The following is a 25,692-nucleotide window of genomic DNA, read 5'->3' on the forward strand; positions in this document are numbered from 1 at the left end:
TCTGAATTTCAGAGGATTCCTTTAAAAAAAAAAAAGTTTCCAATTTGATGAAAAATAAAAAAATGAAACTGCCATTCTATACAACAGCCAGCTGGTGGCGCTAGAGCTCTGTATACCAGCTGCAGGGGGAGAGAGTGGGGATAAGGAAAACTTGGTAGAAGTGTCAAAATGTAGTCACATGTAAAAATATTTCTCGGGATATGCAACAGTCCACACAAGTTAAGTAATGATGCGCACAAGAGTTGCAGTATATATTTATAAAATGTTTTACCAGGAAATATATTGCGTTACCTCATTTAAAATATATATTTACCATTATTTTGTAATCATTTTGAATACCAATTATTTCATTTATGGACATCTCAATTTTATGAAGTGTGGAGCTCATTTAAATTGTAATTGGCCAAGTTAATTGGAAAGTATGTAGAAAAGTGTCGCGTGGGACCCCAGAAAGCGGCGAGGGTAACCTCGCCCCATAAACACAGAAAAGCTAAAGAAATCCACAAAATATTTTATTTTTCCCCCTTTATTTCACACCACACTTTTTGTTAACAATTAAGTAGCAAAACAGTTATTCCTTAGAAGAGGAAAGAGTATCTTCCTAGTGCTGATATACTGTATCAAACGAGAGCAGTAAAAGATCCCTGCGGACAGCATTATATTGTTTTTTTTAAGAAAAACCGATGTAGTCAAAGTGTTTGTTTTAACCCCTTCAAGTTCGAGAGGTCAGCAACGCTAATGGGTTAAAACAGCCTGTACACAGTGGAAGTCAATGTCACAGGATGACAGAAACGGTGACAATTCAATGCATTGGAGGGTGAACCCAGGATACAATGTCCAGGTGAGTAATTCAGAGATTCAACCCCCAAAGACCAACATCAGCGCGATATGAAGCTTCAGCGCCCCCAAAAACTGGTATTTACCAATGCGCTGCCGGCACCTCTGGAAGTGTAAGGGTCATTACCAAAGTGTTGATGTTTCATCAGTGAGGCTACATTAAAGTCCTAGACGCTGATGACATTTTTCAACAAGAACGGACTACAAAATCAGCGAGATCCACTGAAATCACCCAGATGTGTCTCCCTTCACTGATTTTAACAATCTAAACCAAAATCACTGGAAATATTGGAACACACGCAGCACAGTGCAGGGGTAGAAAGGCGAGCGCAGCGGTGACTTTTGGCACACGGCTCTCTCCGGCATGCCGTGCGGGCTGGTCACTTGGCACAGGGCTCTCGTCCTGCACACTGTGTAGGTCACTTTTGGCACAGGGCTCTCTCCAGCACGCTCTCATCCTGCACGCTGTGCGGGAGGGTCACTTTCAGATCAAGGTTGTCTTCCATTGCTTGGAGTATCGTTTCATAGGCGTTTTTGTTACCCGACCAGCAGCGCCTGGCCACCTGTGAACACAAACCACAGCTCTATATGCCTATTTTCCAGTTAGATTAGGGTTAGAAACAACCGTAGGGTTATGTCACTTTTTCAGCAATTTATAGGCAAGGAAGAAAAAAAAATAGTTACTTTTATTGGAATTTGTCAAAATTCACAAATTATTCAACCTCTGTGCTATGCTGCGGTTTCATTCTACCAAAGAATCTCTGGGATATAAACACACGAGTCGCCCCAAAGGAGTCTCCCTAAGAGACTCCCCAATATGCCTTCACCTCCCCTATCCACTAAGCCAGCGTGGTTTGGGTTAACAGCATGAACACACCAGAGTTGCCCCAAAAAGGTGGCAGCCAAAGGCTGTCACCGTTTGCTGATATTTGGTAATGTTAAAGCTGTTCTATTGCAATCTGAAACTCGATAGCCCACTCATCCCTCTACCCAATGTTTCAACCTACCCCGCCTATAGATTGTAAGCTCCTTGAGGCAGGGCCTCTGCTAATACATTGCAGGTCTATCCTACCTCTCCTAACACTGTTAATCCTGTCTGTAAATGTTACTTATGCCCATAATTATCTCTAACGGTCCATGCAATGTCTGCTAACTGAAGGCGTATAACCTTTGTTCGTTTAATACAACCATGTTTTATTATAACTCTGGCTTTTCCGGTCTGTCTCCTGTGTAACAAAATAATTGTATTTAATTGTAGTTCTCAAACTGACTGGGAAGTGTTGCGATGCCCCCTTAAGTTGATGGATGGATGGATGGTGGATGGATGGATGGTGGATGGATGGATGGTGATAACTTAAAATAATTCGACCAGAGAGGGGAAATACTTTTTGGGATGATAATTAAACTCAGCAATCCCTCAACACTGCATAGCTATGAAGGGGTTAAATTATTATTTTGTAATGAATCTGCTTAAAAAAAAAAAGTTCAGAGAAAAAATAAAAAATAAAACCGCATTGGGCCTTTATTATTTGATTGCTTACGTTTAGGACCGGCCGTGTTTATTGCAGCAGGCGGCCCGCGGCTCACATTTAATACTCGCATGCGATTATGTATCACACGGAACACAGACTGACAGCACATGGTTACACTTACGCCATTGGACACATCCCAGCTCAGCATGGCTACAGCTCTCCCTTCAGCCTCCTCCGATCCGTCCAGCACCAGCCCAAAACCTCCATTTATGACTTCACCCCTAGAGAAGACCGAAGTGGCAGTTTTGACCTTAGAAGGCGTGCGCACAGTAAGACGATACAGGGGAATTGAAGCGTTGCATCTGGGATGAGCTCAGTGTATAACTTGGCATTGCACAAGAATCATTTCAGTCATTTTTGCAAACCAAAGTTCTACGTTTTCTTGCCCGTTCCGACACTGCCGGCAGCCAGAGCTGTTCTTTTTAGATCGCGGTGCCAGAAGTTTCAGTACATCTAGTGCCCCAGAGCGGTACAGGAACCAGTCATGGTAAAGACGTCACACTACATACCCTTACGGCTGGGGTTTCCAACCTTTTTGAAGTGAAACTTCTTTGCTGGCACCTACCTAAATTCTCATAGGACTAAAACTCCTTCATGGAGACAAAAATGCGATCAGGCAAGCAAACACTACTTTTATATCCAACCCTGCCACAGTACCAGTACTTTTATATATCCAACCCTGCCACAGTACCAGTACTTTTATATCCAAGCATTTAGATACTTTACAATCCAAAATATATGTATCTCACTTTAGTTATCATAAGTCAATTGTATCATGTATTCCAAACTGACACTATGGAAATTTGTGCAGATAAATAAAATTAATTACTCTCAAAAGTCTTTTAATCAAAAACGTCAAAATGAAAATACAATTTCAGGGACAAAACACAAAGTTACACTTAGAACGCGCGTGCTCGGCCCAGGTTTTTCTTTTTTAATTTTTGTTAAGGAGCCCTAGAATTATTGTGAAATTCTGCAGAACCCCAACCCTCTCTAATAGCACGTCTGAGATCAAATGCATTGTAAGGAACCCAAACCCTCTCTAATAGCGCGTCTGAGATCAGATACATTGTAAACTCTTCTGTATTTGGTACAATTTTGAAACAACCTGAAAATTGCAGGGAACCCTGCTGAAAAACATTTCCTTAGGCCCGGGCCATAGAGGTGTGGGGAGAGCGGAGGCGCGCTAACGCTGAGGCTCGCCTGCTTCAGTCAGCGCGATTGCACAGACTTGCAGGCGAGCCAGCGTGTGCGAAGGGAGCCGGGGGGAGGTGGTTAGAGGCGGGGCAGTGACGTCGCTGGGCCAATCGCCCGCGACGCACTGACGTCAATGTCACGGCGCCGACGTCACGGCGCTGTGACGTTGACGCTGCTGAAGGCTGATTGGATGTTTTCAGCCAACAGCGCGCTGAAAAACAGCTTGGCGCTCGGCTGAAAACTCCAAAGCCTGAGCACGCCTGCGGACGCTCGCGTGAGCCCCCTCTCAAGGCATCCTCATTGAGGATGCAGGGGCTCAGCACTGAGCGTCCACACGCCTCAGCGCTGCTTGTCCATCTATGGACGCAGCCTTAGACTGTTATTGCTGTCTTGTAATGTTCAGGGAGAAACAGCTATCATACAGAATACAGCTTCAACACAATCCATATTCTATTGAAGTTTGGGTCATAACTTCAACATTTTAATACTTTAACTCCCGCAATGTCAGATTGTGTCTTGTGCAGGCAAAGAAAAGACTTCCAGGGAAAGCAGAGAATACAGTCAGCTTTTGTTCCATTGTTTACCTGCCACAGACCGGTTGTCTAAGGGGGAGCAGACGCCCTTTTCTGACTCGGTCACATTTTAAAGTAATAAAAGTACGTGTCACTTTAACCTCATCCATGTCCCAAAACTTCCAGATGTCTTTGTTTAGCCCACCAGAGAGAGGGAGCCCTCTCCCACACTCTCCTTGCTGCACTTCTAACCCAGGACTGCAGGCTCAATATATTGCACCTGCCCATCCAATCTGCTTTAAGGAGGACCTCAACGGTGCAGTCCAAGTGAAATGCCCCCATCTTATTTTACCCAGAGGGTCCCTCCTGGTTATTTAAATCCCCCACATCACGAGTCACTTGGACGCCACAACAGATGACGTGGCGACTTCCTATTGGGCTGTATGATGCACTTATTTTCCCGGTATTTATTTTTGGAACCACGTCCCCCAGAGCGGTGTGTGATGGGGGAACGGCTCCTTTAGGCTGCGCTTATAGTGCCGGCGATGGCGCGTCAAAACAAATGCATTGCTGCCCTCGCGTGCGGTTATAGTAAGCCCGATGCAACGGCTTGGTTGCGATAGCTGGAAGTAATCTCAATTTGATTTTTCCAGCGACCGCAGCCTGACGTCGTCACCGGCACTATAAGCGCAGCCTGACATCACCGGCACTATAAGCGCAGCCTGACATCACCGGCACTATAAGCGCAGCCTGACGTCGCGTCGCCAGCACTATAAGCGCAGCCTGACGTCGCCGGCACTATAAGCGCAGCCTGACGTCACCGGCACTATAAGCGCAGCCTGACGTCACCGGCACTATAAGCGCAGCCTGACGTCACCGGCACTATAAGCGCAGCCTGACGTCACCGGCACTATAAGCGCAGCCTGACGTCGTCACCGGCACTATAAGCGCAGCCTGACGTCGTCACCGGCACTATAAGCGCAGCCTGACGTCGTCACCGGCACTATAAGCGCAGCCCGACGTCGTCACCGGCACTATAAGCGCAGCCTGACGTCACCGGCACTATAAGCGCAGCCTGACGTCGTCACCGGCACTATAAGCGCAGCCTGACGTCACCGGCACTATAAGCGCAGCCTGACGTCGCGTCACCAGCACTAAGCGCAGCCTGACGTCACCGGCACTATAAGCGCAGCCTGACGTAGTCACCGGCACTATAAGCGCAGCCTGACGTCGCCGGCACTATAAGCGCAGCCTTAAACATCACACTAAAAAGGGTTGTCAGTAAACCACAGCTAATTATAGCGGAGCTGTGACTGATCTCAGAACTGTAACAAGGTCTCTGCCATTTGCAACTTTCGGTTAACGATTTTCTGCTCAGCAGTTTCTTTATCTTTGGGCCAACTGTCTTCCGAAATACAAAAAGCCTTAAGGAAAAGAAAAAAAACCCGGGTTCAAGGGACGGGTTAAAAGAGCCACCAAGTATTGGGGGGAAAACAGCATCTTTTGTAATATATCTGTTTGGTGAATAAAGTTGCATCATATCAGTTTAGCTCTAAATGCATTATAGAGGAGATTAAAGATTTAAAAAATAAAATACAATTTAAAAAAAAAAAAAAAAAAGCGCAGGTTTACAATTTATGAACACCAGTGCTGTGTGTTGAATGGTAGTGCGCGCAGTGGTGCACACCAGTGTGTGCGTGCGCACTAGTGACTAGTGTGTGATGGTGAGATTGTGCAGTACCAGGATCAGCAGCTGTAACTGGCAGTCGGCACCATCAACATTTGTGCTTACAAAATATTTACCTTGTCCGACTCCCCTGGCTGTAAACCCTTTCAGTGCCAAAAGTGTGTGGTCACAGTGTGACAGGGCCACGTGATCGCCATTATACCAACCACATGGCCCATCTCCCCCCTCTATAAAGCTCTCCTCTTCCATTTAGATCACAGCCCTCAGAGCGGCCCCTACAGAGCATAGAAATTAGCAAAAAGCTACCAACACGTCACAAGGGCCCCCTGCCTGCTGTGTATTGGGGTATCCCTTAGGCCGGGGCCATGGTAAAAAAATACAGCGCCGAGCCAGGAAACTTACCTCCTGCATCCGGCATGTGTGGGGCTTTAGTAGACGCTTCCGCAGGCGTGCGGAATTGCAGCCGACAGATTCATTTAATTTTTCGCGCTGTGGGAAGCGGAGGGCCGGTCACGTGATTGGCAAAAGCCAATGACACTCCGTGACGTCGGCTCCGTGATGCGCTAGCCCTGCCTCCCGCCAACCTCACAAGCGCGCTCATCACAGGACACAAAAAAGCTCCTGCTTGAGCAAGAGAGCAGGAGCGTCAGCATGGCTCAGCGCTGTATTTTGTACCATGGCCCTGGCCTTAGATGCCATGAGGGCATCCATAAGGCTCCGAAATATAGGTTTTACATCAGGGGTGGCCAACTCCAGTCCTCAAGGGCCACCAACAGGTCATGTTTTCAGGATTTCCCTGCTTCAGCATAGGTGGCTCAATCTTCAATCCATTTTTTCACAATGAAAGTGTAAGGTTGCATTACGGGGGGGGGGGGTTATAAGCCAGTTAGGGGGCGGGTGGAGAACCCGAACCGACTCATACAATTGTCCACTCACCATCCGACGCCTCCCCCATTATGCAGAGCCACCCATGTGGCCCCTCGGAAGGAATCTCCCACAAAGTTCTGCACCGCCATGTCTGCAAAATGAACAGGAGAGAAAGATGGAGTTTGAACCCCTTTATACAATCATAATATTGTACTTATACAGCTCTAACTGTGTACGCAGCACTGTACATAGAATGCGAGTCCCTGTAAACACCTTCATGTTGCAAAGCAGGGGTTCTCAACTCGGATTCCCAAGACGAACCCCTCCCCCCCAACTGGTCAAGTTGAGGCTATCCCAGCTTCAGCACAGGTAGGTCAATCAGTTGAAGACCGAGTCACTGATCATGGCAACTGTGCTTAAGCTGGGATATCCTCAATACCTGACCAGCTGGGAGTCGGGGGGGAGGGATAGGGGGGGGGGTCTTGAGGACAGGAGTTGAGAACCCCTGCAGTAAAAGGATTTTGTTTTGTAAAAAAAAAAAAAACATACATTACCTCTATTTGCTTTGGGACCCTCCATGTTCAGTTAACCCCTTCCCTGCAATATCCATGGTCCCTCTTGCGGAAAACAGTGACTGATTGTGGACCCCCATCCCCCCCATTAGATCTCAAACCACCAGATGTCTATACCGGTCACCAACTTCTCCAGTCTTTGAGAGACTCAGGGGCCACTATCTGCAACTCCTGCCTCGGGTGCTTCTGGGTAATTGTTAAAGTGATACTGTGTGTTTTTTCAAGAAGATTAATTACTCGTCAAGCACAAAAACACAGCTATTGTAGCCTCATTGTAGAAAGATTTAACACAATAATTTTGTGTCAACACAGAAATTGGGAGAACTTTCTTCAAACAATTAATTTTCTTTAAAAAAAAAAAAAAATAGTTACGTTGATGACATAAAATGAGAACTCACTTGGTAATCTCACACTTACATTTCGCTAGCTGCAGAAACAAAATGTGTTGTTGAACAATTGTTACGGTTCCCCTCCACCTTATTTTTTTCTTCCAAACCGCTTTCCCCCTTAACTTTTGCTACGATGTATGTACCCTCCACCCAAAGCAAAGTATTATTTAAAAAAAAAAAAAGGACAAGTAATGTTTAATTAAAAAGAAGCGATTATCTGGAAGTGTATCTCCCAGAGCTAGCCCACTTTGAACGGTTTGCTGGACAGCACATGTGGGGCAGAGGCGGCGCTTACCTGCACAGAAGGCGGATCCATCGTAGATATTGGACGTTTCTCTGTAGGGGCTGTCAGTCCCACTCACATCATGGTGATCCCGGCTAATCACTACCGGAGCCTATGGACAACAAAATACATCACAAACATGGCATTAATCCCTTTCGTCCCAGATGGTCCTGCAATTTAGGGTCGCCAGGTGCCCAGTATAGAACCAGACTGTCCTGTATTTGGACACTGTCCAGTAAAAATAAATAAAGGTAATACTGAACTCATGTCTGGTATTACCTCTCTGGCATATAGTTACCTGAACAGCTTGGGAGAGGAGGAAAGAGCATGGAACGTGTGTGTGTGTGTGTAGCGCATCACACCTTTCACCATTGTGTCCGGTATTTTATTTTATTTTTAGAGAAGCAACCTGGCACCCCTATACGGCATGGAGTTAAAATTGGGTTAACCCTTTCACTGCCAGAGAGGACACAGAGAAAAGCCTCAAAGACAGTCGCAGGGAATCAAAGTGCAGAGCACCGCCTTGCTTGTCCTCTGGCAGCTAAAGGGTTACAATATCCAGGGCCACGTTTTTGTATGACAAATCTGTCATTTTAAAACACTCTCCTCCAGAAACAAAAATACCATATGGGATCCCCACAGTGGCGCAGGAAATGGGAGAGAGAATACAAAGTAATAATACAACAATCCCTATGCATCGTGATCCCAGTGATCGCTTCGGAAATAAAGCAAACATGTTTCTGTACATCTCACCTTAATCAGGCCTTCAGCCACCGCTTGGTTAATGGCCACGGCGATGGACACGCGCCCTTTCTGGTCAGAATATAGAATTCTAGCCTGAGAACCAACAACCTGGTGTAGAAAGAGCCAAAACCAGGAGGGGTGTTACTGCCGCTCTGTGTGACACAGCAGGTGATGTATATAGGAGCACAGACTGGCTACATCGCCGTTACATGTTCCTTTGAATCTAACACAGAGGCACAGCACACACGTATGTAACAGTCACGCTATGCTTCTCCCCTTATACAATGTATGAAATTACTACACTTTGTGTTGTACATACAGGCAGCGCAGCACATGAAGCATACAGAGCAGGTCCTGCTCCAAACAGCTTGCACTCATTTTACTGAAGTTACAGGGGGGCGGGGGAGTTTATAAAATCACAGGGTTCTACCACTTCAAAGGCTAGTGTCTTGTCAACAGGCCATCTTGACATTTACCAGTTTTATGTACATATATACACATTTGATTTGGTGTGCTGCGCATTAACCCATTCACTGCAGTGTCTGCAAAAGAAAAGGAGCTTGCAGACACTAGAAAGCAGAGAGACAGGTTGGTCTAATCCAGGGGAGCGCAAACTTTTCTTTTGCGCCCCCCTGCCCGCTCACTCTCCCCCCCCCCCCTCTTACCGTTACTCTGGTGTCATTTGACATAACATTGCCATTTGACACCGTGGCATAATTTGGCGACCCGTTGCCAGAAGCCACCGGACAGCAGGTAAGAGGGAGTTACCGAAGCCCGCGTGCTCCCCGGCATTTTATTTAAATGCTTTGAGGAAGAGCACGGGGCCTCTAACGGCTGCACCCCCTCTTCCTCCCCTTCCCTCCTCCCCCCCCCCCCCCCAATTTGCGCACCCCTGGTCTAATCATTATTGAAGCGTTACATTGCCGGAGAGGACACGGCAGCGCATCACGTGTCGCGGCGACATTTACCAGGGTGTGTTTGCCGGCTTCACGGATCCATCTGATGTTATCATTGTACTGCTTCCTCACCACGTCACCGACTGCAGAGAGCACAGGAGAGGTCAGCATACGGGGGACGGACGGACACAGCACATGGGGGGAGAAGTGTTAGGGCGGCCAACCCCAGTCCTCAAGGGCCACCAACAGGTCAGGTCTTAAGGATATCCCTGCTTCAGCACAGGTGGCTCAAAGCAATGTATTACTAATAAACTTCTGTATTGGGGTAACTGCAAAGAGATGCTACAAAAACAGCGCCAATTGTCGATACAACGCATGATAAAATCTTATAAAATTGCGCAGACTCCTCTTCAAATGACCCACGGTGAAAGTGGAGGAATTTGGCAAATCTGGGCACACTGATGCAGTTACTCACAGCTATGATGCAATTTACACCAACGCCTGTTTGTGACACTTCATACATCTTCCCTGTGACACACGTGTTTACATAGTAAAATCATATTTTTTTCTATTAAATCTTCTGGTTTACTAATTAGGATTGTAGTGGAGTCTGTTATGTACACATTGAAAAGGGTTTCAGAAACACACAGACCATATTCACAGAATCCATTATAAATAGGATAGAAAAAGGGAGAAAAAAAATAAAAAATAAAATAAAAATAGTGCAGATTAAGGGCATACATTTACTGCTGCATTTACACACACAGCGAGACTCGTTTTTCTTATCCAGAAATCTTTTTACCTCCCTGTCTTATCGTGTCCTCGAGAGCCAACGTTGCGATCTGGTCAGTGACCTCCAGGTCCGCAGGGTCAGCGGAGGTGCACACCCATCGGAAAGGTCCGAAACCCAGCGAGAAAATGTCCCTGGGTAGAGGACAACTTAATTAGAGGAGGTTTGGGATTTATTTGCCCCGGCAGTGAGCAGAGCTTTCCTTTCATTAGGGAGAGAAAAAAGTATGCTCAACATGTCACACCCCTACTTTAATCTAATGGTCAAGTAAACAGACTGCCCTGCTGCTGGACTTAACCGCTTTGCGGCCAGAGGTGCCAGCAACACCTCAGGCAGCAAAGGGTTAATACAACAAATGTTCACGGTGAATAGCAACATGAAGCTCTACAAGTCTGTACGGAGTCTGAAGCTGAACATGCTGCATTATAAGCAAGTACAGAGTATGACAGTCAGCAGCCTGTATGGAGTGTGAAAATGAACTCCCTGCACTATACGTCCTTACGGAGTATGACTAAATTGTTCCGGGTTTCTTCTGATGCTAGGAACAAAAATTGGAGACCCCCAAGCTATATTAAAGCGGTTGACCCAAAACCGTGCCGAACGGAAGAGGAAGCCTCCGCAGGGAAGGCCCACCAGCCACAGACGGTTCTCTGGTCTCACCCCATAATATGCTGAACGTATGAAGGGTACCGGAACTCTGTGCCGCCACTGCCTCCGCGGGTTTCCACGTCAGCTCCTAGGCAGGATTACAGGTTGGTTAGAATCACCTCACAATGCAGCCACTACACATGGCCCACAGCACAGGCAGAGTAGGCATTTACCTGTGGTAGAGAAATGCTTAGTGGGTAGCCAACTGGGCTTTACAATGACCTCCCCAGGGCTCTGGCAATGAAGGGGTGGATTGGTGGCATTCCTCCATATTCTCCCCTTCTTTGTATAATCGCCCTTACCAGCTGTCCTGCCGGTGCCAATGCGAGTGCTGATGCCAATGTGTGTCGATGTGCCAGTGTGTACGTACCAGTGTTCATATTCCAGTACTAGCATGAACTTGTGTTTCAGTGTATTGTATGTATACACAGTAATCGGGCAGCAAAGTTATATGGGGAGTCTTTGCGGTGCCCAACTCTTTACAGAAGAGGGCATCACCTGCAGAATAGGTTTTTCAACGAAGCTGTGGCTAAGTGAAGCTAAATGCTTAGGAATAAAACATCTGTCTTTTACAGAGGTCTGTGCAGCAGGCTCCAGATTTCCAGACATGTTTAATTGCAAAATGCAGCACTTAGGATAAATTTATAGGAAGTCCTTGTTTAGTCCCGTGTACTCTGCTATATGGAGAGATCACTTCATGCAACAACCTCCTGCATCTCACACTTGGAACAAAAAACAAAAAACTTGCAATGTGTGTGAGAGCCAGACCCCAGTGGATACCTCATCAGCACCAAGCACTCACCAGCTCTCTGGGCCTCCAGCAGGAAAGCGTTCCCATAATCCCAGAAAAACATGCCCTTCTCTGACAGTTTGTTGATGGCAGCTACCTGCCTCCTTAAACTGCAGGGGAGAGAACAGAAGGACGATCAGGGAGAGAGACTGCAATATGGACACACTATGGACCAGTTTGGGGTTTTAACTCCAGGTTACAATGTCAAAAACGTCACACTGGGGGATGCATGCATAATGATATTTTGTTACCAGGCACATGTGGCAACTCCAGGGGGACATTACCTAATGATAACCCAACTCCTGAGTGCCTACTGACCTGGTAGACAAAGTGCAGATCTTTTTTTTTTTTTACAAATGTTAACCTCATCCCTAAAATAGTTTAAATGGAGATTGGCCACGCAGGAGTTTATTAATGTACAGCTGCACAATGCATGGCATACATAGGCATGTCTAGTGCTTTTAGAATCCTGTATGTGACAGCAGAAGCAAAAGACTTGGAGAATGGCGATGACCAGAAGCACACATAGGTGATAGTATTAATACTCGGTGCTGCCCTCACCTCTCATGCACCAGTTCCCGGAATGTCTCAGGGTCGGTGGACAGCAGTTGGTTTGCCTCCTGGAAAGTGAGCTGCACTGGGTAATATCCCCCACTAAAGGGGTTGTGGCACGATGTCTGGTCTGATCCCAGGTCTGCCAACATGTCCCCAGTGTTCTCGTATTCCTGCGCCAGCCGCTCCCTGTACGAGAGAAGAAGACCTCTGTACACCACCCATACTGAACTGTGCCGCTGTAGGTTTGTAAGTGTTGATTAAAACGAGATTAAGGAATGGGGCCATTTATTTAGCAATGGCCGTATTACCCATGTGAGTATGAGATATTATTAGTCTATTAAACAGGCACTCTATGTTCAAGAGAAAGGTCCATGTATAGAACGGAAACGTTGTCGTATATTCACTCCAGTGCCCGTTTAATAGAACCTTCTACTATTCGATTGTACCAGAAATGAGAGCATGTGGTGGAATAGATCTAATTTACATTAGTACGAGCTAATATATAATGTGCATCATTGTATTGTTCTGGTTATTGGCCGAGTAGGTACAGTTGTTTTAAACAAAAAAAATCATTGACTATTAATGTCCCATCTACCATATGATACCAGCCCAGGAGAGGTAATGGGGCATATAAAAAGAGATATATAAAAATGTATAAATTCCCTAAATATCTGTCCACAGGACTTTAACCATTTGCGGCTGGAAGAGCCAGCGACGACTGGAGAACGTATGCACTGTGGACCTGTCCAACTTCATAAAGCAACTGTAAAGTGTGAGCCCAATTCCACATCACCCCTAAGTCTAAGTGACCGCTCATTACTACCTATGAAAGGTTAAATATATGTTTTTAATTCGAGATATATGGTGAATGATCCCTGATCTTTACTAAACTGCCCCCTATCTGAAGCTTGAGAAATAAGAACTTACCAGAGGTCAACGATATTTCCGTGGTAACCCAGACTGAGTGTGGCTTTATCTTTCTTAGCCTCTCTGCAAAAACAAAAGATAAACAACCATATCACCTGGTAACTGAGGAAATCTCAAATACAAACCATCGTGAGCAATGTAACGGGGAGTATCTCGCAAAACAATTTGCATATACAACAGATGTTTCACCCAGGGCCCCTCAGATCTCATGCAATGGAGCCTTTGAAAGTTACGGGGTATAAGGAGTGTGCCTTTGCAATGCGAGAGATCCCTGAACAAGTCAAGAACCTAAACACCACTTTATTGAAGACACGTTGAGTGGATACAATAATGGGCGGATCGCATTAGTGTTGAAACTGCAGACAGACTATAAGGCCACGTCCATAGTCCGCACAAGTCGACAGGCGTCATGTGCGGAGCGAACAAAAGGCCGCACTTCAAGGAGGAAGGACAGAGAGCGCGCCACCGCGTATTCCCGGGCAGACAAAACTATTTGATTTTGTTGCACGACAGCCGGGTCATGTGAGTGGTTCAGCCAATGAGGGTGTACCGCTCGCGCAATGTCACGGCCACGCCTCCATCCCACGGATCGCATCTGCAGCAGGTGTGCGCGGTGCCAAGCGCACCTGCACTATGGCCTTGACCTAAGAATCCCATATAGGTCATACAGGTTGTTTTTTTTTACCCTGGTCAATGGGTTTAACCCTAATGCAGGCTCCCCAGATAGTGAAAAGGAGTCAACTTGAATAGAAGAAAGAATTAAAAGGTCTATAGTGCCACATGCTGGGTGGAAATCCTGCATTGTAATATAGCAACATGGTAACAGTGTTCCACAAACCCTCTGCCTTCAGCCACACCTGATTCGCAGAATGCAGTGATCCAGACTGCTTGTAACTTCCATCAGCCAGCCCTGCCTGTGTCTCTTCAACAGCGCTGTTTCATCCACCTAACAGCACAGAGGGGTTCTCCGTTTTACTCATACATGCAAAGAGGGCAATTAGCTCTGTCCTGCCAGCCTATGTCCCAGGGCAAGCGTGGTGCAACTATCTGCACCCTATGCATTGCAGAAATAAATAAATATATATATATCAGTAGGATTTATTTCTTTGATATATTGTGGTGCCGATTACTTTGCCCCAGAATTGCACCACCTTTGCCTTGGAATAGAGCCGATTTGGTTTTTAACTCCTACCCAAAAATCTTTCTGGGATTTGTCATCTTTATTTTTGCCCCCCTCTTTTTAAAAAAAAAAAACACCAAGGACAGAATCCCACATCCCAGAATTGTTAGGGTGGGAACAATATGAACCCAACGATTCTTATTCAAATTAAGCAAGTAGGAGAAATGCTGGAATTACACGATTACATTGATACACATCATTAGGACATACAGTATATAAATAACTATAACCACTTCCAAATTAAACACTTACAGACGCAAATACAGCAAAACCAATAGGAAATACCTTAAATACACTGGCTCAATAGCCCTCTCAATATGATTCTAGACTCTAGTTGATGCGCAGATCCTAGAACACGCAGAACTCTAGAACACGCAGAACTCTAGGACCTTGGGAAAGGATATCTGGGGGCAATTATGAAAATAGGAATAGAAGGTTCTCACCTCTGCAATGACCCCCACGCACCCCACGATCGCTGCTGCCTTCGCCTGGGCTCCACTCATGCCCCCGAGACCAGACGTCACAAACACTTTTCCAGCGAGGTCATCTAACCCCAGGTATCGACGTCCAGCGTTCAACAAGGTCAGCTAGAGGACACACAAAAATGAGCGTAGGGTCATCAGGGATTATTGCTCAATACATTCATGCAACACAGGGGAGCTCAACTGCAGTCCTCAAACCATCCAACAGGTCAGGTTTTCGGGATATCCCTGCGTCAGTACAGGTGGCTCAATCAGAGGCTCAGTCGAAGACTGGCCCACCTGTGCTGAAGCTGGGATATCCTGACCTGTTGGGGGGGGTGGGGGGGGGGACTTGAAGACTGGATTTGAGCACCCCTGAAGTTACATCCTCTCTTCAAAGATTCTGTTATACATATACAGTGTTAAATGTTTGTTTCAGGGCTTCAAATATGGCCACCAGGGTATACGTTTTTATAAGAGCTGCTCTATAACTCAACCATGAGAGCTGGAATGTAGTAATCACTGCAGCGCTAGTTTCGCGTCATCGCTCACATGATAACTGCAGGTGTGGAAATAAATGTATCTCTGGGGGGCAGTCAGAAGCTTCTGTGTTTTTCAATCAATTTCTCTTCACTCTTAAACACACGTGGCTCTCAACTTCAGTCCTCAAGAGGGCCTCCTCCCCCCCACTCATGTGGCTCAGTCAAAGAGCCTGCTTCAGCACAGGTGGCTCAATCAGTAGCTCAAAGACTGACACCTGTGCTGAAGCAGGGCTATCCTGAAAACCTAACCCGTTTGGGGGGGATGGGGAGGGGGAGGGGGGGTTGAGCACTGGAGTTGAGAACACCTGAACTAACAGGCGACCCACTTCATGAGATTTGACTTACCACTGTGCCGTGCACTATACCCTGCGGCCCAATGTAACAGAAGCTCCCTGCCGTCATCTGCCCATACCTGCAAAAAGCAGAACGCGGAGCAGGTCTTAATAGCAGCACATGCAACATTCACCAGCTGCGCTTCCTGATCAGAGGCGGCATTGTTTTTTTTTTTTCAGCTTCCCATATAGAGAGATTCATTATAAAAAGTATCCAATAACAACTGAAGAATGAACCAGGAGCAGCCAACTCCAGTCCTCTAGGCCCACCAACAGGTCAGGTTTTAAAGGATATCCCTGCTTCAGCACAGGTGGCTCAGTCAATAACCGAGCCACCTGTGCAGAAGCAACGATATCCTCAAAACCTGACCTGTTTGTGGGCCTACAGGACTGGAGTTAGCCACCCCTGGAATTAACCAACAAGAGAACCCCTACCCATATCTCTGATCATGACAAATACGGACCAGCTGTAAGTTGAAGGGGGAAAATAAATAAATAAAAAGTTGTGAATATACATAAAGGACGAGCTTACATTGTGACACCCAAAGCAAACGACTTCTCGTATTCTTTCCTGGAAGAATAGTTGGGAATAACCTATAAATGAAGATTTAATAGTAAGTAGGACATTCACTTTGTAACATTATTGCATGATATAGATTTATAAACAACAGCTGTGGATCCACAGATGGACAGACACAAAGGGACTTTTAGAGGGTCTGAGAGGAGCCAAGAGGGCCAGTATGAACCAATACACCCACCATTCCATTGGTGATCACAACCCGGGGGGCACCGGAATGACTGGGGAAGAGGCCTAGAGGATGCCCGCTGTACATCACCAGGGTCTGCTCATCCGTCATCTCAGACAGGTAATGCATCACCAGCCAGAACTGTGGGCACAGAGAGCAAGGCATGTTACACTTTTATCCACCAGGGTCGTGACACCAGCCAATCAAAACACTATTCAGAAACGCTCACAGACTCCAGGATTCTTCCTCCAGGCTCAGAGACAGAGGCTTACACACCGAGCACTGGCCCAGACTGGTCACTGATCCATCCAACTTTAAAATGTGGATGAACGCAAGATTCTTATAGGGGAGGCCGGAGCGCAAAGCCAAACACTCACATCTGCTTTTCCATGTCCGAGAATGGGATCCTGATTTATAATAAGAAGCTCTGTGATACCTCTGTATGAGTGAGACAGCCTATTGTCAAATAAAACAAAAAAGGTATCATTCACCCTATTTACTTTGTTACCCCTTACCAAGTAATGGTTGAAAAGGCCAGAGGATAAACTGCTGCAAAACAATTAGGTTTGTAAAGACATTGTATCGGATAAGGGGCAGCTACCTTTATATTGTGGCTGGGAGTACTGTAGGTGACAAAACTGAGGCATTCCTCGTTCCTACAAAGATCAGCGGCGCCGCCAGAGAAAATAAATTCCAGCAACAAGACATTATTTATCCCCATAGGACGTTCATGGGATTCCTATACAGAACATCAAGGTTTGGCTTAAAATCCCGTGTTCCTGCTCCTGACCCTACAAAAGCTGGTATATATTTTTTTCCCCTCATCCAAGAATCTTGCGCACCCGTGACCCTTTCATGGGCGTCTCGCCCCAAACACTCATCCCATGCCAGGTAAAACACAGAGTTATGCGAGGAATGTCAGCGCGTCAGCAGAGCACATTTTTTCCCATAATTACAGCACAGCCGACCAGACCCAACAAAACCATTGAAAGGAGAGACCGTCCCACGAGCGGCAGCGTAACTCATGACCTAGATTCCCGTGTTCGAGAACAATAAAAACATGGCGGCCATTGACGTATCGGTCTAGTTCTACACCCTTTAATACCAGAGAGGCAGCTGTCAGCGAGAGAAAGAACACGCAGGACATTTACTTCTGTGCCAACATATTCCACAGCGCAGTATAATGTGATGTGAAGATCACAACTCTGGAATTAACCCTTTTACTGCCAGCTGGGCCTAACACCAGGCCTTGCTCCAAGGGGGTTACACTCTTAAAAAAGTAAGAGGCAGTGTGTACACACACACACACACACACACACACACACACACACACACACACTTACTTTAAAGTGGTTACAAGGGTTAAAATACCAAGGTCAGTTCTTTATACCCTTGAAAAATATAGTGACCGCGTCCCACCATAAAAGGTTACTTTACTACCAAGTGCATGAATGTTTTAATCCTACTGCAGGCTTCCATCAGGCGGGACTTGGGCAGCCCTCTGGTAATGAAGGTTAAGTGCAGATGGACCTATTCTTCTCTACCTGCCCCTGTAACCGGGGGATAGCGAGAGGCCAGATGAGGGAGTCAGTAACCGGGGGATAGCGAGAGGCCAGATGAGTGAGTCAGTAACCGGGGGATAGCGAGAGGCCAGATGAGTGAGTCAGTAACCGGGGGATAGCGAGAGGCCAGATGAGGGAGTCAGTAACCGGGGGATAGCGAGAGGCCAGAGGGAGTCAGTAACCGGGGGATAGCGAGAGGCCAGAGGGAGTCAGTAACCGGGGGATAGCGAGAGGCCAGAGGGAGTCAGTAACCGGGGGATAGCGAGAGGCCAGAGGGAGTCAGTAACCGGGGGATAGCGAGAGGCCAGATAGCGAGAGGCCAGAGGGAGTCAGTAACCGGGGGATAGCGAGTGGCCAGATAGCGAGAGGCCAGAGGGAGTCAGTAACCGGGGGATGGAGAGAGGCCAGAGGGAGTCAGTAATCCGGGGATAGAGAGAGGCCAGAGGGAGTCAGTAATCCGGGGGATGGAGAGAGGCCAGAGGGAGTCAGTAACCGGGGGATGGAGAGAGGCCAGAGGGAGTCAGTAATCCGGGGATAGAGAGAGGCCAGAGGGAGTCAGTAATCCGGGGATAGAGAGAGGCCAGAGGGAGTCAGTAACTGGGGGATGGAGAGAGGCCAGAGGGAGTCAGTAACTGGGGGATGGAGAGAGGCCAGAGGGAGTCAGTAACTGGGGGATGGAGAGAGGCCAGAGGGAGTCAGTAACTGGGGGATGGAGAGAGGCCAGAGGGAGTCAGTAATCCGGGGATAGAGAGAGGCCAGAGGGAATCAGTAACCGGGGGGATGGAGAGAGGCCAGAGGGAGTCAGTAACTGGGGGATGGAGAGAGGCCAGAGGGAGTCAGTAATCCGGGGGATAGAGAGAGGCCAGAGGGAGTCAGTATACGGGGGATGGAGAGAGGCCAGAGAGAGTCAGTAACTGGGGGATGGAGAGAGGCCAGAGGGAGTCAGTAACCGGGGGATAGAGAGAGGCCAGAGTGAGTCAGTAATCCGGGGATAGAGAGGCCAGGGGGGAGTCTGCAGGTGGGATGCATCTTTGGGCAGGAATTCATGGATCACCAGACATCCTAAAAATGTGTTTCCAAGATGCTGTGGTTATGGGACCAGGCTGAGACTAACGGTGCAGGAATAATTCCATTGTGCAAGGAGTGCCAAGCACTTATTAAAACAACAGCGCATTGTCCGTCACACTGGGGTCTCGCAGGGATGTGAAGGTTTAACGTTACCAGCACCGACCCACGGATCTGCATATACTGGGAGAGGCCACAGTGTAACATCTTCACCGCCATTAATCACCACTTTATTAATCATTGGAAACTGGGCTAGTAGCTTTTTCTAAACGTAAGAAGCGGAGCTTCTGTAACACATTATGCATTGTAACAAGGGAAGAATATTGCAGCGATCAGCACACCGCATTTCTGTGGAGAGAAATGCTGGCAGCCATTTTTAAAGCTCCCGTAAAATGTTCTCAATATTTCTCCAACGTAAAAAAAAAGAAAACACGTCACAAAAAAAAGTATCTGATGGGGGGACGAGGTGTGGAGATTGTGTGTGTGTCTATTAATATAACACCATCCATGTACATAGGGCTTTACAGCACTAACACACAACCTAATATAAACATAGGAATAAGTGCTTCATACATAAAGTAGACATTAGGAAATAGAGTGTAAGCTCTTCAGGGCAGGAAACCCAAGTGCACACAGAGTACTGACCTGTGCCCAGTTATTGAACACCTGCCCATTCCCTCCGTATGTTACCAGCTCCTGGGGAAACTGAAACAGAGAATACAATATTGTATCTAAAATATGTGGAAGCTGTTCAACTACCGCTTTCATTTAACCCCCCAGTTGCTGGAAGGACCTACTACACTTAGCACGGGGCTGCAAAAGCTCAGAGATGTCTGCACTTCCCACTGAGTTCGGATAAATCCTAAGCAGTGGGGCACAAGGATGACACAAAATGACAGTCAGTGGGATATGTTTTTTTTTTTTTGGGGGGGAGAGATCCTAACTTGGAGAGGCCCTGTCCCCATCTACAATATAGTATAGTAGGGGGGGCCTGGTCTGCGCCATTACTTTATGGACATCCCCATCTCCTCTCCCCGAAGCTCCTCTACTCTTGTCCAGCAGGAACCAGATGTCAAGACCCTTCCCCCTCCCCCATCTTCTATATCCCTTCTGACATCACCACGATGGTAAAAAGGTGACGCCCAATATACACTATCCTGCTATTAAATATGCATTGGTAACTGCATTGAGGGGGGGGGGGGGGGTTACATATGGGATTGCGCCTTTAATAGTACAGCTCACAGACGCCTGCACACCTCACAGAACATGCAGAGGCCCTATTCACAGGAGAATCCAGCAAACATATGGAGTGCCATCAGTGACCTTACCTGAGCTACGGCTGGGTTCAGATTATTCATGACCATGTGCATCACAGCAGCAGCCTGCTTGGTCCTGCAGGGGTAGTCGGTGATGGGGTATGCCCTGGAAGAGACATTCTATTATAATGAGCCCAATATCCCATGAGACACAGATCTCCCCCAAAAATAAAATGTACTAGGCCACCTGACAACAAAACATGTCTCATAACACTGCTCAGTGGTCAGCGAGGCCCCAGGGGGCAAAACTGTCCGTGTATCGGGGTATACGTATTGAAGAAAGGAATAGCAGCTCAGCGGGTAGAGGCGCTGGCTCCGAAATCAATGACACTACTGTTAAAGCAGAGGAGCCCGGTTCAAATCCTTCTTGTGCCCCAAAATAAGATTGTAAGCTCTATGGGACAGGGACTCATTGCATCTGAAAAATTGTATGTGCTGTATGCTCCGCCACACAAGAAAAAGTAAAGAGAAGTATAGAGTACATATAATTTATTTAAACTGCCACGGACTGCCTCTATAAATCCAAATAAACAGGCTGTTCATTTACAAACAGGTCTCACCTCATCTGAATGTGGGGGCAGAACCTGTACATGTAGATATGACCGTAGTCTCTCAGCTCCACTGCAAATTCGGGGGCCAGCGTCTCGTGCTGCGCAGACGGGAAGTAGCGCAAGGAATTTGCCAGAGCGAGCTGCGAGGAGAGAACAGAGGAACAAAATCGCACCTTCCGCTCCGGGAAACGCCACAAGGGCAGGTTAAAAATCATCGGGTCTAAACACCGTGTCAGAGATCCAAACCGATCTGGCACAGAAGAGGTTAACGAGTCCCATTCACCCCCCCCCCCCATTTTTTAAATCATACATCAGAGAGTTTGCGAGGGGAGCGCACAGCTTCATATATCGACCCATCCATGGTTTGTACAAGATTAAAAAAAAAACAAGAAACAAAAAAGAAGAATCATGAAAGAAAAAGCTACACCGTTCAGAAACATTTCTTAAAAACGCCGCCTGTAACCACTCCAGAATCCAATAGGACACGGACACACGAAATTATTGTACAATGCATACAATTGTACATTAAGTATTTAAGATACCAATAATTGTGTTGTAAAGTATTCATAAATATGAAAATTGGGAGCCATGCTTACATCGCGTTATAAGTGGATTCGCGTTGTAATGGATCGCGTTATAACGGGGTTGAGCTGTATATACATACACAATTTTAATCACCATCTACAAACTTAGACACGTCGCCATTTAAAAAATAAAAATAAAAAGTCAAACGTCTCACGTACCGACACATACACTGAGTTGTTTGTAGAACTTGCCCTCAAGGGAAAAGCTTAATTTCGATCCCATACCAAGATCTCACTCCGTTGAGCCAAGATACATATTCACCCCATATAAGACAATGGGAATCAGATTTAGGAAAGACTCTTGACCTCCAGACTTCGGCCGATATTTGGGAGTCCACAACCTTGGTTTCGAGTAACACCATCATAAAAGAAAAATCTCTACAAGCTCCTATATCGTTGGTACACAACTCCTGATAAACAAAGCACAATTTATAGTCAATCATCACTACTTTGTTTTAGAGGGTGCGGCCATAGCACCTGTTACACATCTGGTGCAGATGAAACAGGTTTTGGGGTCCATTCTAAGATATGCAGATATAACCATGGCTTTTTTTGTGTCTCTTATTTGTATCCCAGTGTCCCTCTTATCCCCCACATTAGGTTCTGCAGTGCGGAACCGAGTGCCATCAATTATATAAACTGAATGACCCTAGGACAGATAAACGGATACAGAAGGCAATGAGGGCCCTGCACCTGAGACTGAGAGCTTACACTCAAGAGGTCTTACAATGATTTTTTTAGAGCCAACCCCTTCATACAGCTTTTTATGAAGAATACACATTTTCAAGGCTTCTATAAGTAGCTATGGACCCAGCAACAAAAGTCTGAATGAGACACAAGGTGACCTTCGGGTAGAAGTATCCTTAAAGGCAAACATCACATAAACTGATCCCAGACGAATCTAGATTAAGAAAAATGACTATTCCACATCAATGCGGAGGATCCCAAATATCCTCACAACATGCGGCTGGGCTTTGACGATCGTCAAAAATCAGTCAGAATTAAATGGTGTTCTCGTGAGGGAGTTACATGCTGCACACTAAAATTAGAAGTAATAATAGGGGATACAATTACTGGTGCACCTAATCCAGGGAAAACCTGTTCGTGATCCAAACTCTGCAGGAAGAAGTGAATCGGGGCTCTGCGGATTTGTTTTGAACTAATTTTTTGTGCCACCGACAATTGATAAAGGCCGTTCCATCGGTTGAAACGTCATTTTTCGGCACAATAAATTCGTTTAAAACAAATCCGTAGAGCCCCGATTCACTTTTTCTGTTATCTTGGAGGGGAATTTATTCCCCAAAACAGACATGAACTCAATGGAGGTTGGTCTTGAACAGTAAAGCTTGTGGCTCCGGCCACAGGTGGTGCTCCTAACCCCCCCCCCTCCCCCCAAAAAAGGTAATCATTTATTTACATCAGAATTTCTCAATAAGAAAGTAACTAACATGCTCCAATGATGTAAGCGGGAACACAAAAAGGATGCCAAAAGAAAAGAAACTGGAGATCAGTCAATGTGAGCCTGTAAGGCAGGGGTGGGCAACGCCAGTCCTCAAGGGCCACCAACAGGTCAGGTTTTCAGGATATCCCTGCTTCAGCACAGGTGGTTCCTTTAGAGGCTCAGTCTAAAGACAGAGCCTCAGTCACCTGTGCTGACGCAGGGACTGATTGAGCTACCTGTGCTAAAGCTGGGATATCCTGAAAACCTGACCTGTTGATGGCCCTTGAGGACTGGAGTTGCCCACCCCTGATGTAGGGGGTGGAGGTCATTATCTACCTGCCATAATCTGCACAACAGCAGTTACTTGCACAATCCAATAGGAATGATTAACCCAATGACGGAGGATAACCTTGTGGCATTTCCAGGGCTTTGCTAAACATTATGACCCCTCTTCCCTGCCACAGAGCACAATAAGGGATCTCAGACATTCTGCGGCTAGACTTTTACAAACGCTACAGGTCAGTAAAACTACATTAAAATACCAAAATGTTTATACAACATTATATATTCACAAGATATATGGAAATATGGGACAAGTGGTAAATTAGGAGTTAAGAATACACACACACACACACACACACTGGAATGGACTCATTTACTAGTATGACAGCAAGTATTTAGAATATTTGTTTGAAAAATGAATTTCTTATACACATAACATAAATAAAGTCACACCGTAACCTCGCAGAGCAGCAATGAATGGCAGAGCAAAATATTAGTCTCCGAATGGTTCAGACCAGCTTTTTCAGGAATATAAAAGATACAGTATCCAGAGGCGACACTCCTGCCTACACAGTACGAAAAAGACAAAAAAACAAGGTGTCTGAAGGGGCGGTGTCCCCAAAACGTTACCACTTTCCTACCTTTACTATCAAGTAAACTTCAGCAATTATATAGCAACCACTACTTGTTTGCCACCATATTTTTTTGTTCTAGAAGCTTTTCCAGGGGATTGAACCAGTACTGCTCATGTTTGAGGCACTTGTCCATTTAAAAAACACATTTTACTGGTTGCACACAACCCATTGCACCTGCACACAACCGGACACATTTAACCCTCTCCCTCAGTGTTGGGCCTGCATGACACCCTCTCAGGAGTATACGTGTGCCTTGTGCTGTATAAAAGGTACTCGCCAGGTTACTCCCTCACTGGAAGGATAGTGCCAGGGTCTTTAATGGTCTCCCAATCAAAATGTTCACATTAACCCCTTCTCTGCCAACATTGTACACCCCATATGGCAAAAAAATAAGGGTTCATATAAAGAAATTGATTTTGATATTTGTAGTCGGCACTATGATACAAATAAGAATAAAGATGACCAAAAGTACCTTAACATGCAGATAAAATAAAAACATATTACATTTCCCCTTTGAATCCCCCATTGCTTCCCGGAGATTAGAATGTATTGTGGCTTGCGCTGAGCAAACACCCTGGGGCAGTTACCTTCTCCTCGGTGGGAGACAGCTGTGGAGTCCGGACAGGTGCATGGGGCAACTCGCTATCCCTCCCCTTGTTCTGCGGCAGGGGGTCGAGGGGAAGCCCAGCACACAGCTCCTGCAAGCTGATCATCATAACGTCTGCAAAGAGGCAGCCAAGCGCAGCTCACACATGTGATATACACAGGGAGAAGAGCAGGTGTAACTCCCACCCACAGGTAACCTGCATCCTCATTGGTCAGTGACATTCCCCAAATTAATATGTTACCTGGCCTATACATTAGAGAGGGGAGATATGCTGTTCACACAGTTAATATGGCTACAGGTATTTAACCATTGCACTGCAGTGCATTGCAAGTATCTCTAGCTGCAAAGGAGTTAAATGACTGGAGATTATTGGTGCTTTCTGTGTTTGAAGCTAAAGTTCATTTATCAGAATTTACTTGATTTTTTAACTGAGGTCCAAATGTCAATTAAAATGAGCTTATCATTTGCCAAAAACAGTTCAGTCTTGAATAGCAGAGTTAGGTCAGAATGAATCCCAGGCATGTCTGAGGGATTCGGGGATCCTGAAAACAAAAATTGGAGGAATTGAGCTGATGAATCCAGATTATCAGAACCAGCTTCAACACGTTGTTGTTTTGCACCTGCATCCACCTCCCCTCACCTCACACTTTCCCTTCCCCCCACACCTCACACTTTCCCCTCCCCCTCACCCCACTTTACCCTCACCCCACTTTACCCTCACCCCACCTCACACATTCCCCTCCCCCCACCTCACACATTCCCTTTCCCCTCCCCCCACTTTCCCCTTCCCCTCCCCCCACTTTCCCCTCCCCCCACTTTCCCCTCCCCCTCCCCCCACTTTCCCCTCCCCCTCCCCCCACTTTCCCCTCCCCCCACACATTCCCCTCCGACCTCCACCCCACCTCCCACCCCTCCCGCCTCCCCCCCAACTCCACCTCCCACCCCTCCCGCCTCCCCCCCACTCCACCTCCCCCCCACTCCACCTCCCCCCCCGCCTCCCCCCCACTCCACCTCCCCCCCACTCCACCTCCCCCCCCGCCTCCCCCCCACTCCCCCCCCGCCTCCCCCCCACTCCCCCCCACCTCCCCCCCACTCCCCCCCCACCTCACCTCACACCCCTCCCGCCTCACCTCACACATTCCCCTCCCGCCTCCCCCTCACA

The 25,692-nt window shown here is 46.8% G+C and overlaps 3 protein-coding genes across 6 annotated transcripts in view; 2 read left to right on the top strand and 1 right to left on the bottom strand.

Moving 5' to 3' along the window:
- Positions 1–25,692, top strand: part of TMEM43 (transmembrane protein 43) — a 268,845-nt gene that overhangs the window by 157,913 nt on the left and 85,240 nt on the right. The window lies entirely within an intron of this gene.
- On the bottom strand, positions 500–24,669 carry UROC1 (urocanate hydratase 1). Of its 4 annotated transcripts, none has more exons than XM_075574603.1 (21): positions 24,511–24,642; positions 23,748–23,854; positions 20,991–21,121; positions 20,443–20,536; positions 19,760–19,819; positions 16,500–16,628; positions 16,274–16,335; positions 15,755–15,821; positions 14,850–14,993; positions 14,084–14,172; positions 13,227–13,289; positions 12,306–12,485; positions 11,757–11,854; positions 10,967–11,042; positions 10,319–10,440; positions 9,589–9,659; positions 8,630–8,728; positions 7,889–7,988; positions 6,702–6,783; positions 2,491–2,590; positions 500–1,400 (listed from the first exon to the last, which is right to left on the bottom strand). In XM_075574603.1, exons 3-21 carry the CDS (start codon positions 21,020–21,022, stop codon positions 1,257–1,259), a joined length of 1,812 nt encoding a protein of 603 aa, XP_075430718.1. In that variant the 5' UTR covers positions 21,023–21,121; positions 23,748–23,854; positions 24,511–24,642; the 3' UTR covers positions 500–1,256. The 4 variants fall into 4 exon arrangements, with proteins under 4 accessions (XP_075430718.1, XP_075430717.1, XP_075430716.1 ...); XM_075574602.1 differs by having other exon boundaries at positions 23,742–23,854; XM_075574601.1 differs by lacking the exon at positions 23,748–23,854 and having other exon boundaries at positions 24,511–24,669.
- LOC142468256 (netrin-4-like) overlaps positions 23,407–25,692 on the top strand; it is a 41,456-nt gene continuing 39,170 nt past the window's right edge. Inside the window, exon 1 of the mRNA XM_075574607.1 lies at positions 23,407–23,524. The gene's annotated coding sequence lies outside the window, so the exon portion shown is untranslated. The remainder of the gene's footprint in view (positions 23,525–25,692) is intronic.

Source organism: Ascaphus truei, chromosome 17 (assembly GCF_040206685.1).
Source record: "Ascaphus truei isolate aAscTru1 chromosome 17, aAscTru1.hap1, whole genome shotgun sequence".
NCBI classification, from domain to species: Eukaryota; Metazoa; Chordata; class Amphibia; order Anura; family Ascaphidae; genus Ascaphus; species Ascaphus truei.

Bases quoted from the DNA above. Each gene is read 5' to 3' on its own strand.
- UROC1 (XM_075574601.1), bottom strand. From the start codon at position 24,639: ATGATGATCAGCTTGCAGGAGCTGTGTGCTGGGCTTCCCCTCGACCCC. The intron at 9,660-10,318 runs GTAAAAAGATTT...TGCTCTCTGCAG, and splicing joins GGACACGATAAGACAGGGAG to TCGGTGACGTGGTGAGGAAG. The intron at 2,591-6,701 runs GTGAGTGGACAA...GGTCTTCTCTAG, and splicing joins AATGGGGGAGGCGTCGGATG to GGGTGAAGTCATAAATGGAG.